Below are 13,840 nucleotides of genomic sequence, written 5' to 3'. Positions count from 1 at the left end.
AAGCCTAGTGAGCAAAATAAACTTTAAGCAAAAAAATAAAATAAAAGCTATATATGTAGTTGCAAATTAAGATGATTACTTTGAGAAAAGGTTAGAGAGGGTAAGAAGAGGGTCTATTCTAGATTGTGTGATCAAAGAAGGCCTTTCTGAGAAATAGAAATTTCTGTAAGGATTTGAAGATTGAATAGGGTTTTAATTTTTGATGAGCAAAAATTAAAATGAAGAGATGAGCATTTCATGCAGAAGATAAAACAGATTAGTTTTAGCCATGATAAATTTATTAAAGAAAAATAGATTTAAAAAATTCCCCTATTTAAAAGTTAGAGTTGAAAAATGTAACTAAATATTCTCTTTGCCACTTTAACATAAACAGGTGAATTTTTAAAATATACTTTTCATATGGTTCACAGAATGATATTAAAATTTTATTGTTATTTGTAGTTAGAGTACAATTGGAATTGCTAGATGAAAAAGATAACTCTTCACATGTACTCTTAAATTTTTTTAGCAAAGCAGGAAAACAAAAAGCATCACTGAAGAACTGGAACTCACTATATTGAAAATCAGTCACAGTCTCAATGAACTTAAGAAAGAGGTAAGTATAGTTGGAAATCTAGCCTCTTTTAGTTCTTTGCAAGTTATCATGTTGTATGGTATGTACAAAATGCCTTAGAATTAGTATGTTACTGTGCCCAGAGAATGTTATTTAAAAGTTTTCCTTTGCCCTAGTTATTTTGAAGCGATTGTTTTATTAGTGCCATCATCCTCAAAAATTGTACACAAATGTTTATAACAACCCCAAAGTGGAAACCATCTAAATTTCCATCAACAAGGAAATTTCTAAATGAATTTTGGTATAACTATGTAGCTATGCCAAATACTATTCAGCAGTGAAGGAACACTATTGATACGAGTAATAATATGGATGAATTGCTTAAATGTAACGCTGAGTGAAAGAAGTCAGACACAGAGGGAGAGTGTGTGTGTGTGTTGATACGAGTAATAATATGGATGAATTGCTTAAATGTAACGCTGAGTGAAAGAAGTCAGACACAGAGGGAGAGTGTGTGTGTGTGTGTGTGTGATTCTATTTAGAAAGAAATTTTTTACTATTGATACGAGTAATAATATGGATGAATTGCTTAAATGTAACGCTGAGTGAAAGAAGTCAGACACAAAGGGGGTGTGTGTGTGTGTGTGTGTGTGTGTGTGTGTGTGTGTGTGTGTGTGTGTGTGTGTGTGTGTGTGATTCTATTTAGAAAAAAAATTTTTTAAAGGCCAAATCCATTTACAGTGACAGAAACCAGAAAAAAAATTTTTTAAAGGCCAAATCCATTTACAGTGACAGAAACCAGATCAGTGACTGCCTGGGGTCATATGTAGGGGGAATATTTACTACAGAGGGGCTTGGGAGAACTTTTGGGGGTAATGGAAATGTTATAAATATTGATTATGGTGGTAGTTACTTGGGTGTAAATATCAAAACTCATCAAAGTGTACCCTTGGTACATTTTGTTATATGTAAATTGTACCTTATTAAAGTTGATTTTTAAAAATATTCTTTTGATTAAGAAGATATCCCTGTTCCCTGAATGAAAACTTAATCATTTAATGGTTACTTTTAGGTAACTGAAAGTCACCTTAAGTCAGGAATTTGTGAACTACAGCCAGGCTGTTTTTATAAATGAAGTTTTGAGGGACATAGTTCTGCCCATTTGAGTTGGGTCGTTGTGACTGGGTGGCCTCTAAAGTCTAATTATTTACTCTCTGGCCCTCTACAGAAAATGTTCACCAATCCCTGCTTTGTACAGACACAATCTCAGTTAAAAATGAGACTGTTCATTCCAATATATTCATCAGTAGTTTGATCCATTCGGTTGTGTGACTTCCCCTCTGTCCCGCACCCCCAGGGCTTCTGGGGGAGGTGTGATCTCTTGTCTCTTTCAGGCCCTTCATCCCCTATTATCTAGCTTCTGTTCCGGATCTTTGCCAGGCCCTGGCACTGGGAGAGAAGGGAGGATGTAGAGAGGCAGAAAGTCCTCAGTGACCAGTGTCCTTGTGAGCTGCCCTGGGCTCCGAAGGTGTTTGCAGCTGACTTTCTCTGTCACGAATGCCCCCGACCAGCCCCTGACTTTGTACCCCCCCTGCCCCCTCGTTCCCCTGCTGTGTGTGCCTGGAGGGAACCCGCTGTGAGGGAGCCAGTGCTCCAAACAGATCCTCCTTGCAAAAATGTTCCTTCTCAGTTACCTCTAATTTGATTGTTTTTAAGAGAGTCAAGGGCTCAAAAGAAGGGAGTTGGTTTGGCGGAGTTTCATATATAAATTATATGGTGATGTTTCATTGACTTCTGTTGAAGCATTCATTTTAACATCCTGTTAAACATAGAAGGATATGGTCTTCTGTGGTTTAAAACAAACCTACTCATTTTTTTCCAGCCTATTGAACTAAACTATTGTTAAGATTGTGACTATCAGTAGAATGTAAAATTTTTTGGTGATAGACCAGGTGGCGTTCTATAAACTTCATTTTCCTTACTTCCAAAATAGGTATAAGGATTAGGGAAATAATGTCTATAAATGTATATAATATCTGCTTTCAGTACAGAGCTTGCACAGGGCAGGAACTTCATGTTTATTCACCTTTCTTCCCTTGGGGTTTGTCAGTTGTCTCTAGAATCATTTACAAGGTTTGCATGACCTTGAACAAGTCACTCAGTCTTTAGCGACGTGTTTCATAGTCTGTAAGATAAAGGGTTGGCATTAGCTATTTTCTAGGGCCCTGATGGTTAAACAAAATCTTTTGAATTCTTACGTGTGTTTAATTTCCAAAGGAAAATGGATTTTAATGTCTTTGTTTCTGACTGTAATTATTCTCACTTGAGTTCATGAGTGCGGACTACCCTATTGTTAATTTTGTACAGAGCCCTGTAATCTGAATTGACATTGGATTACTTCCAGGAAAAAAAGAATCACTTTGTACAAATAGGCTTAATTAAAAATCAGATTAAAAATGATCTGTTTCTAGTGAGCCCAAAATAACCTGTCATAGCTTTTTTTTTTTTAAAGACAAAATGAGAAGAAAAGATTTTGGAGTTGATTGTACACAGAAATATTCAGTGAGAGTGAGCCATGTTTAAAATCCATTCCACCTACAGTTAAATAAAGCCTTGAGATTTTCATCATTATTTTATCCCTCATTTCTCCTGTGACCCAAGAGTTAGAGCATTAAGCTCTGGATGGCAATGTAGATAAACTGTGAGCTCCCTGAGGGAAGATGTTGCGTCTTACTTGTCACGTATGTCCAGCCTTTAGGCTAGTGCCTGTCCTGACGTAGGTATTTAATAGAATTTGTTGAGTACATGTTTGACTGTATCTCACAGTATTACTTTCCCAAATATCTGTTTAAAAACACATTAAATGATCATGAACTGCCATTTAATTTTCCTCTTAATGTACAGAGTACCATTCTCTTCATAGTCTTCTGTTTTCACTAACTTTAAAAGTAGCAGAAGCATGGTTGAGGTAAGAGAGAAGCCATGTGGGAAAGAGCTGGTTGATAATAGGATGAAAAGAGGTCCAGGCTACTCTGCTGGGGTGACCAGTTCATCTTCTGCAAACAGGATTACTGCCAGCACCAGAGGACTCAGAGTCGTGCCCTTGGGAGAAGTTGCAAGCTCCCAGGGCTTTGCAGTTCTACTGTTTCCACAGGAAACGTTATACTTTTCCCCTCAGCAGATCAGGTGGGAGTGATCTGAGGTTGCTGCTCTTTAGTTTTTAAAGTACTCCTGAGGTTTTTCATCACAAAACCTTGTTGTTTGTTGTCTTTGTTTCACCCCCCACATCTGCAGCTTCATAGTACAGCAGCTCAGCTGGCAGCAGATCTGTTAAAATACCATGCTGATCATGTGGTTCTAAAAGCATTAAAACTTACTGGAGTAGAAGGAAATTTAGAAGGTTTGGCTGAATATGCCTGCAAACTCTCTGAACAGAAAGAGCGGCTTGTTGAGGTGAGTAATAGGTTGCTTGTTAAAGAAACGTTAGTTTAATGAAAGCTGTACTGTCATCAGGGAATATTAACACAGATACAGTTTTTGGCTTACACATAAGAGCATTTTCTCTCTTGCCTTTAGAATTTTAAAAATATCATATTTTTCTGTTTTGCTCTTACAAGTTTGGCCTATAAAAACAATAAAAAGTGCTAGAACCCACAAGGGCACTTCTTTTTTTAAAAAAAATTTATTGGAAGATAATTGCTTTATAGTATTGCACAAATGCACTTAATCTTCTTCCTTATTCCATCAGAGAGGTTAAATCTTGGAGTAGAGCATTCGAGATACATTATAGGGCCTTGTTTGTATTTGAATCTTTTGAGTCTCAAGAGGAAAAGAACACATTCAAATTAGGTTAATTTTAAGAGGGTTTAATAAAGGAGCTGTTTACATTTGCATGGGTGGGGTGTGGGGGAGCCATGAGAGTACAGAAAATGGGGTTAGTGCTAGCAGAGCTGATTCTGCTCTTATGGCCAAATTAACACGGGGAGTGAGTTTTGGAAATTGGAAGGGCATGGAGTCCTTCAAGAACCTGGAGAAGTTGTGGTTTTAGGACTAAACACAGAGACAGCTCCAGCAACCTCCAGGGAAAGGGCGTGAGAATAAAGACCCTTACCCTCCTCATTCCTGCTGCTCTATTGCTGGAGCTTCCACAGCCAAACACAGCTGTGGACCCCGGGTCAGTCTCCAAGGAAGGAAGAAGAATGGACATGGAAGGACAAAGAAAACATTCGATACAGTATTTGTTTTCTGAATCTCTCCTGCCTGAATCTTTGTTATGTGTTATTGGTGCTTTACTTGCCCCTTTTGTTATAATTCCAATTATTGATTGATACTGTAAGACTTCCCCTACTGAGAATGTCAGATATCTACTAGTAAAGAAATGTATATTAGCCCATGTACATATGAAGAACATACACACACACACACACATACATATATGTATGAAGTATGTGCTAGCCAACGTGTACATTAATGCACAGATAGGAACCACCTAGCTGTCTTCATGTTATCTGTTAATATTACCCTGTTCACTGAATCTCACATACTAATGATTAAAAGGAACTTTCAGATGAATTAAACTAGCTTTATTCTCCTTTATTTGTTAACATCTGAAAACAACTAGGGAGCATTCTTTTTATTTATTTATTTTTGATTGAAGGATAATCGCTTTATTATAATGTGTTGGTTTCTGCCTACATCAACATGAATCAGCCATAGGTATTCCCCTTCCTTCTGAACCTCCGTCCCACCTCCCATTCCATCCCACCCCTCTAGGTTGCCACAGAGTACCAGTTTGAGTTACTAGAGAGCATTCTTAAAATCACTGTAAATACATCTCCTTTTAAAAATAGATTTGATGCTCTTTTGTTTATAAACCAAGTATTATGACCATAGACAAACTTGCTAATTGTAGGAATCCCGCAGCAAGTCTTTTTAAAATGTGAAAAAAAATTTTTTTCCTAATTTTCTGTTTTAAGCTTCAAGATTATTTTTTTTCCAGAGTTCAAAATGGATGCATTTTGTTTTCTATGAATTATATCACAAAAAAGTAGATTTTAAAATTTTTGGATACTGACACAAATATTCTAAGAACTAGAAACACAGGCTACTACTATCAGTAAGGGGTTCAAATAGGAAAAAAGTTCTAAATTGCTTTATTGCAAAGTCCTAGTTCTTCATATAGTAGCCAGAAACACTGATGCAGTCTCTCAATGTTGGTTACTACTACTAGTTAAACTTTTCATGCTTTTTCACTTAGGTAGAATGTTTTCGAAAGAGGCTCCTCAAACCTCACAAATAGGCTTTAATAGGGCAGCCCCATCTTTCTTCTGGAAGAACTCGAACATGCTGTAAGGCTTGCCAAGTTGTGTCCAGCTCTTTGCAACCTCATGGATTGCAGCACACCAGGCTATCCTGTCCTCCACTACCTCCTGGAGTTTGCTCAAACTCGTGTCCATTGAGTTGGTGACGCCATCCAACCATCTCATTCTCGGTCTCTTTTAGATAAGGCTCGTAAACGTTAAATGCACTGGACTCTGGGGTGATTTTATGGGTGGAAATCATACTGTTTATTTCAAACAACCTGCCTTTACTTCCCCCGGTGCCGTTCCTTTGTTTTTGTTCTCTCAAGTTTTGCCAGGAGTTTTGTGGCTCTGACCTTGAAGCAGTTTTTAGTGCTTGACATCAGTCGTGGGTCGGGGTAATATTATAGTCACATTTCTCATCTTGTGTATAACCTTGTTAGAGTCCTTCTCAATTCCGGTGTGGAATAAAATTGACTTTTTTCTTAAAGAAGGGAGTTTACTTCTATAGTGAACTTCAAGGATGGAATCATGCCCTTTTGTTAGAACTGGATTAACAACCACTGGGCACCATAGTTAGAAGACTGCTGTAGTTGGCACATAAACATAATAAATCATAGAAAATAGACTGACATTGAGCAAAATGCCAAGTTGCTGGATCTGCATGAGGGACAGAATTAGATTTCTTCCATTAGTGTTGCTCTGTCTCCAAGGAGAGAATGATATGGTGAGAATGAGGAGGATTTTTAAAATGTGTTCTGTAACTCTAATTAAACTGCTCATGTATTAATGAGTGACTTATTCAGAACAGGTGAGGTGGGATAAATGATGGAAAAAGAAAGACAGATTCTTTGAAAGGAAAGTCATCTATAGTATTGACTATACTCTTGAGAGTTCCTTAGACAGCAAGGAGCTCAAACCAGTCAATCCTAAAGGAAATCAACCCTGAATATTCATTGAAAGGACTGATGCTGAAGCTGAAGCTCCAGTCCTTTGGCCACCTGATGTGAAGAGCCAACTTATTGGAAAAGACCCTGATGCTGGGAAAGGTTGAAGGCAGGAGGAGAAGGGGACGACAGTGGATGAGATCCATTTTGGATAGCATCACTGACTCAATGGACATGAGTTTGAGCAGACTCTGGGAGATGGTGAAGGACAGAGAAGCCTGGCATGCTGCAGTCCATGGGGCCGCAAGGAGTCGGATACAACCGAGCGACTGAACAACAACAACAAATATATGATTTTTGCTTCCTTCTGCATATGGTTGTAATCAAATTCCACTTTGCCTATTTCACATACAAAATGATCCTGGTAATTGGACTGGGAAGAGAATTTCAATTGACTTTGACAGGTGGGAGTAATTTTCAACATGGTTTTGAGATAGTGGTTTTGCTTGGCTAATACATGTTTTTCAATATTGTCAATTGAGACAGAAACCCCAAACATGAGAAAACTGCATACTGGCTGTTTTGTGCCAGGAAGGCACTTTGACTTTAGTGTACAATGTTAAGATCATGAATTTTGCTAAGTACAATTGCAAACACATGTTCTATTGCAAGGCAGGCAATGAAGAGCCAATTAAAGAATAAACAATACAAATGGATTTCACTAAGAAAAACTGAATAACACCAAGGGTGTTTTTAAAAATTACAAAGTTGTGCAACTACCGTAACTAGTTTTTGCATTGCTTAATGTATTAATGAGTCATATTGGTTGTGGTATTTCTTTCTACAATAATTGAGATTAAATCAGGGAAGCTTGTAATTTACAAATTCAGTCATTAGTGAAGGTATTTTATTTATTTATTTATTATTTTTATTTATTTATTTATTTATTTATTTAGTGAAGGCATTTTAAATGCATGAGGAACGAGTGACTCTTTGCAACCCCATGGACTGCAGTATGCCAGGCTTCCCTGTCCATCACCAACTCCTGGACCTTGCTCAAAATCCATTGAGTTGGTGATGCCATCCAACCATCTCATTCTCTGTCATCCCCTTCTCCTATTGCCTTCAATCTTTCACAGCATCAGGGTATTTTCTAATGAGTCAGTTCTTCACATTAGGTGACCAAAGTATTGGAGCTTCAGCTTCAGCCTCCATCCATCCAATGAATATTCAGGACTGATTTCCTTTAGGATAGATTGGTTTGATCCTCTTGCTATCCAAGGGCCATAAAGATGTTACGATAAAATGTGAACTTTAAACTGATTGGTTAGAAAGTACATATTTTAAGGACAGGAGCCAACCAAAAATGCACAGATCAATACTAGTAAGGATATAAACTGCTGTAAGGCCTGTATTTCTGGGGGACTATTTACCCCCTCTCAGTGTTTATGCTCTCTATGTAAGGAGATCAAACCTGTCAATCCTAAAGCAAAAAAAAAAAAAAAAAAAAAATGCATGAGGAACTAATTTGAGGATGATTGAAATTTTAATTTAATCATTAAAAGTGTTTTTTTCTGAAATTTTATTTTGGTCAGATCAGAATACTACAGATTTTAAATGAAGACTGGGGTAGACCAATCCAGACTGGTTTAGACCAGAATACAGTGATTCAGACTGGATCAGATTGGTCTAGACCAGCATAGATTGATCTAAACTGGAATACACCAGTTCAGACAGAAATAGACTGGATCAGGTCAGTTCAGACTGTTAAGCCTCAAGATTTTCAATAATTTTTGCTGATACAGACTCTATTCATTATATCAGTCTGCCTAATCCAGGGTTCTTTCCCGTAAAAGGTGTGCTAATTGACAGAAGTGTTGTTATCAGAAAGAATGTGTAGCTTGTGGTAACTGACATAGTTTAGCTGAGAGATCTGGGGTAAGTCCTTCTCTGAAGCACATTTCTTCACACGTGAAGTATGTGGGCACGACACATCTTTCAGGATTGCTCCTGGTTCTGTTCTTCTTGGCCACGCCGTGTGGCATGTGGCATGTTAGTGTCCTCGCCAGAGACTGAACCTCTGCCCTCTCCATTGGCGGCGTGGAGTGTTAACCACTGGGCCACCGGGGAAGTCTCAGGATTTCTCCTGGCTCTCTCTTTTGTGACCACCTTACAGTGTTCAGGTGGGAAGTAGAAACAATACTTTATATGTTCAACCTTTGTTTGTTCCAGTTTTGCTCCTAGAGAGTCTGTTTGGAACCAGTATAGTCTAATAATCTTCTCATTAATGTACAAATTATTTTTTAGGTTTTAATGTTTTATTTTCTTATAATTTTGTTTATATTTATGTATTTTGGCCGTGCTGGGTTTTCATTGCTGCACGTGAGCTTTTCTCTAGTTGTGGTGTGAAAGCTTTTCATTTCCGTGGCTTCTCTTACTGCAGAGCCAGGCTCTAGGGCGCACAGACTTCAGTAATTACAGTACGTGGGCTCAGTAGTTGTGGCTCCCGGGTTCTAGAGCACAGGCCCAATGTTTCTAATGCACAAGCTTAGTTGCTCCGCAGCATGCAGGATCTTCCCGGATCAGGGAACAAACCCGTGTCTCCTGCATTGGCAGATGGATTCATTACCACTGAGCCGCCAGGGAAGCCCTGTTTTATTTTCTTTATTAATTATAAAATGATGCTATGTATTGTGAAGAAGGAGAAAGCTGAACTATAAAAATGTTTTCTTGTAGACCTGTCGATTGTTGAGACATGTATCTGGGACAGAACCTCTTGAAATAACCTGTCTACATGCAGAGGAGACATTTCAGGTGACTGGCCAGCAGGTATGATGAACAGCAGATCGTTCCTTCTATATTCTGTTTTATCTGAGTGTCATAGCAAATTGTGCACAAGGAAGACACACACAGTCTGTACAGCTACGGGCCAAATCTACCGAGAGAAATGAAGGTAATGGAATTTGTGTTGATAATGTGTCAGAACATTCCACTGGATTATCTGGTCAACTGCCAAACTAGAGATTGGCTCATTTAACTGATGCTATAGATTGTACCTATTTAAATGAAAAGCTGTTTACAGTGTAGGTTGTTATGACATGTTTGCAGACTAAGTTATCATTATGTAACAAGCCATAAAAATACTCACGTTTTGACCCAAATATTCCTAAAGACATAAGGAGATTAAAGAAAAGTAAAAACATTTGTTACATTGCTTATAATAAGATTCGAATAACAAAAATTAGGCAAATAGTGTAGTATATTATGACATTAGAATAATAATTATGATAACTAGAATTAGCAGCATCAAAAGGTTTTTATTAAAATGTTCAGTGACAAAAGCAGGATACAAATTTGTTTATATGCTATAATTGCTACATGTAAAATGTACATATATATGAAAATGACCATAGGATTGTGCAGAAGTGAATATTCTACTTGTTAGGGAGAATTGTGAGTTATTTTTTTCTGAATTCTCTATAATGGTACTGTGTTTTCATAATTTTTTAAAGCATTTTAAAGATGGATATCCCATTTTAAAATATCTCTGTCAAATTAAGGGAAAACCTGAGGGACAGACCTCCTTTTTTAGGTCTAAGCTCTAACATACAATTTACCAAGTATTTATCATGACCGTCAAAAGGACTTACTCCTTTTTTTGCATTATCGGATGACAGATGTTGAGCCCCTGGATTGATAGTTGAGAACAGCAAAAGCATCTTAGTAGGTGCTGTCTCTCAAGAGTCATGCTGGATGGATGTTTGTGCTCCCCTGTAGAGGACAGTGTCAAAGGCTTGGAAGCAGAAACTATATGAGTGACCACCCACAGTGACCACCTGCTGAGCATTTTGTTAAAACCAGAGAATCTCTCTTGATTGGGGGAGACCACGATTTCCAAATTTACTTGTCCATTTGGGAGTCATGCTACTTGCTTTGGCTGTAAGTGTATTTCAGTAGAACTGGAGTTTGGATCTCCTGTGATTTACAGTCAGCACTTGTAGTCCTCAGTTTCTACCAGCTCTATGGTTGTAATTCTCTGCTTACTGTTTCCGTGCAGCAGGGATACTAGGAAAAGCTTATCTTCTTTCCCAGGAAGGTGATAGATAGAGGCTGTTGTCAATTTCTACAACTTGAAAGGCTTTTTCTATTCCCTTAGCCCCAGCTTTTATCCCTGGTCTTATCTCTCTCTCAAAGGGGTAATTTAAGAAAATAGAGCACACCTCTAGGATAGTTTATATTATTTCTGGCCATCTCTGCTTGGCAGTGTCGGTTTTATATTTCTTCTACCCGTCACACCCAAGGCACCGCTGGACAGTCGGCATACTGTACAGGGGTCCCGTTGAGACGCCTCACCGCTGTGTCTAGCTTCTCGTCCGCTGGCGGGCTGTGTCCCCACCTTCCCTGAGGACGGGGACCTTGTTCTCCTCGTAAAGCTGCCACCTGCTTGTCAAGCCTGTGCCTGTGGCACTGTGCCCACCCAGGAGGAGCGCCTAGGTCCAATTCTCTCGCAGGCAGCCCCGACCGTATCGGCTTCCTTTTTTTAACTGGAGTATAGTTGATTTACTGTGTTGTGTTGTTTATTAGTGTACGGCTAAGTGGTTCAGTTTTATGTCTTTCTCTTTTTCCTATTCTTTTCCATCACATGTCAGCTTCTGAAAGCTCTTCAGGGACTCCCTGGCTCCCTCAGAGTAAAGCCTATCCTCCTCTGTGCATTTCTGCATCACAAAATGATTGGTGACCTTCCTTTTCCCCATTTAGTCCAGGCACGCTGGCCTGCTTGGCTGTTGTTAGAATGTATAGAAATGTCTCACCTCAGATGCCTTGCCCAGGCTTCCTTGTGATTGCCTCACCTTTTTCACTTCTTCATGTACATGCCACCTTTGCCAGTGACCACCTAGCTTAAAATACTGGGACTACCTAATACCTTCCATCCTCCTTGCCCTTTGTTTTTATACTTATCATTTATCATCTTTTGAAGGTATTTCATAATTTCCTTACACATTTTTAATCATCTGTCTCCCCATATTATAATATGAGCCCCATGAGAGAGGAACATTGATCTGTTTCCTTCACAACTGTTTTCGCAACACCTGGAACATGGGTACAGTGCCCATGAAGAGCCAGATATAAGTTACTTGATATCTTTGAGTCTCACTTTCTCCAGCTGTCAAATCAGAATAATGCTACCTGAGAAGGATAATATTTTGTTTCTGTGTTGGAGGATTAATACTAATGTATGTCAAGCACAGTACCTCAAGGGTGTATCTACCATGTACTCGTAGGTATATGCATATATTACTGCTACTCCCATTACCATCATCGTTACTGCCAGTGCTAACACCAATTCTATTACCGTTACTGCTACTTCACTACGACCAGTACCAGTACTGATACCAATAATGCTGGTGTCATCACTGCCGTCATCGCTCCTACCACCACGACTACACCATCTCTTCTGCAGTATACAGTATGCTTTGTAGTCTAACTCTGAGTTATGCTATGGAAATAACTTTATTTCCTGGAATATTTATTTCAAGGAATATTTATTTCCTTGAATAAAGATAATTGCTCACAAAATAAAGGCTCGTATGTCAATAATGCCTACTGTTTATCTGTAGATAAGATTGTAAGAAACAGTTTTATTCTACTATGTATGTCTATATTGCCCAGTGTGTGGAATGTATTGACTTACATGTGGAAGTTACTTTGTATTGATAGTTGTGTCACTGAGTTGATTTTAAGTTTGGTTTCCAGCATGATTCTGAGAGGTAAGATTTTGAAGTTTAAACCTGTGTATTGTTTCTTTAGATAATTTCTGCTGCTGAAACTTTGACATTGCATCCATCTAGTAAAATTGCTAAAGAAAATCTAGATGTATTCTGTGAAGCCTGGGAATGCCAAATTAGTGATATGTCAATACTGCTGAGAGAAATCAATGATGTGTTTGAAGGAAGACGAGGTGAGAAACTGTCCATATATTGAAATATATTCATATTTTAATGTGACTTAATTTTTTAATGTCAAAAACATCAGATGCCAAATGAATAACTTTTATAACCCAACTGGATTGTTTTTATAATAAAGTATCTTACACAAAAAATAGTAAAAATATTACTTGTCCTTCAATGTAGTATCAAAGCAGTAAAATTTGTTGTACAACAGTATAGGGGATTATTTTGAATTAATATTAACATTCTAGCTTTCTTATTGATATTAAGTCATTTTTATATTTCTTATAAATTGTTTTTTAGTTTTAGTACAAAAGCTCTTCTATAGTACAGTAATTCTCTGATATAATTCTACTAACTTCATAATGAAATGAATGTAGTTATTTGATTTTCAAATTGCTTTCCTTCCACTTGGATGGAATCTCTTTCCTTGATGACTACATAATCTTGGAATATTTCATTTGATGGGTAAGTTCACTGGTATTTCTACAACGTGTAGAATAGCACCATACAATGTACAGAGGCATCATTTTTACTCTTTATTTTAATATCAACTTGGATTTTTATTTCCCATTGTACTGTGTGTCCAGTTGTTTATGTGTTTTTATGTTTTTTTTCCTTCTTAATGGCTTCTGTTAGTGTCAGCATGCTTGTTTAAAATGTCATTTAAAGTCAAAATAACATCAAATTACATATTTATTTTTACTGAATATGAACATCTAAACATATATTTTTAAAAATACCCATCTAGCATAATTATTGATTTATTTAAAAGTCAGAGAATAGTAGACTTTGTAGATATAATGTGATTTGTAAAATGTAATAAATGCTTACCACGCTTCTGCATTTAAAAATCGATAGCTAGTCTGAACGGCACATTATTTTGATGCTTTGATAAAGTACTTATAGCTGAATGGGTCTTTATGGTGAGGCGAGTTTTGTATACTAAAAGGTAAATTGATTATAATTGATCCATATTTAAAGAAAATGATCATTTAACCATAAGACTTGTGTAAGAAATGAAGAGAAGATTCCCAGTCTTTCTTAAGGTTTGGGTAACCTGTCCCCCCAGATCAGGATTTTCTTAACTTCCTAAGTATTGAACAGAAATTCCTCTTTAGGTATGGAACCGCTGCCTTTGATCAATGGGAC

The 13,840-nt window shown here is 37.6% G+C and overlaps 1 protein-coding gene across 3 annotated transcripts in view; it reads left to right on the top strand.

Moving 5' to 3' along the window:
- The window catches only part of CTNNAL1 (catenin alpha like 1), a 54,632-nt gene that overhangs the window by 27,370 nt on the left and 13,422 nt on the right, over positions 1-13,840 (top strand). For 2 of the 3 annotated variants that reach the window (XM_065946404.1, XM_065946403.1), the window contains exons 8-11: positions 509-595; positions 3,848-4,006; positions 9,477-9,569; positions 12,549-12,699. In XM_065946404.1, the coding sequence (XP_065802476.1) occupies positions 509-595; positions 3,848-4,006; positions 9,477-9,569; positions 12,549-12,699 (490 nt within the window). The remainder of the gene's footprint in view (positions 1-508; positions 596-3,847; positions 4,007-9,476; positions 9,570-12,548; positions 12,700-13,840) is intronic. The other variant, XM_065946405.1, reaches the window with a different exon arrangement.

Source organism: Muntiacus reevesi, chromosome 10 (assembly GCF_963930625.1).
Source record: "Muntiacus reevesi chromosome 10, mMunRee1.1, whole genome shotgun sequence".
In the NCBI taxonomy this organism is placed as follows: Eukaryota; Metazoa; Chordata; class Mammalia; order Artiodactyla; family Cervidae; genus Muntiacus; species Muntiacus reevesi.
The sequence above is the reverse complement of the archived record's forward strand: the minus strand, read 5'-3'. Positions and strand labels throughout refer to the sequence as shown.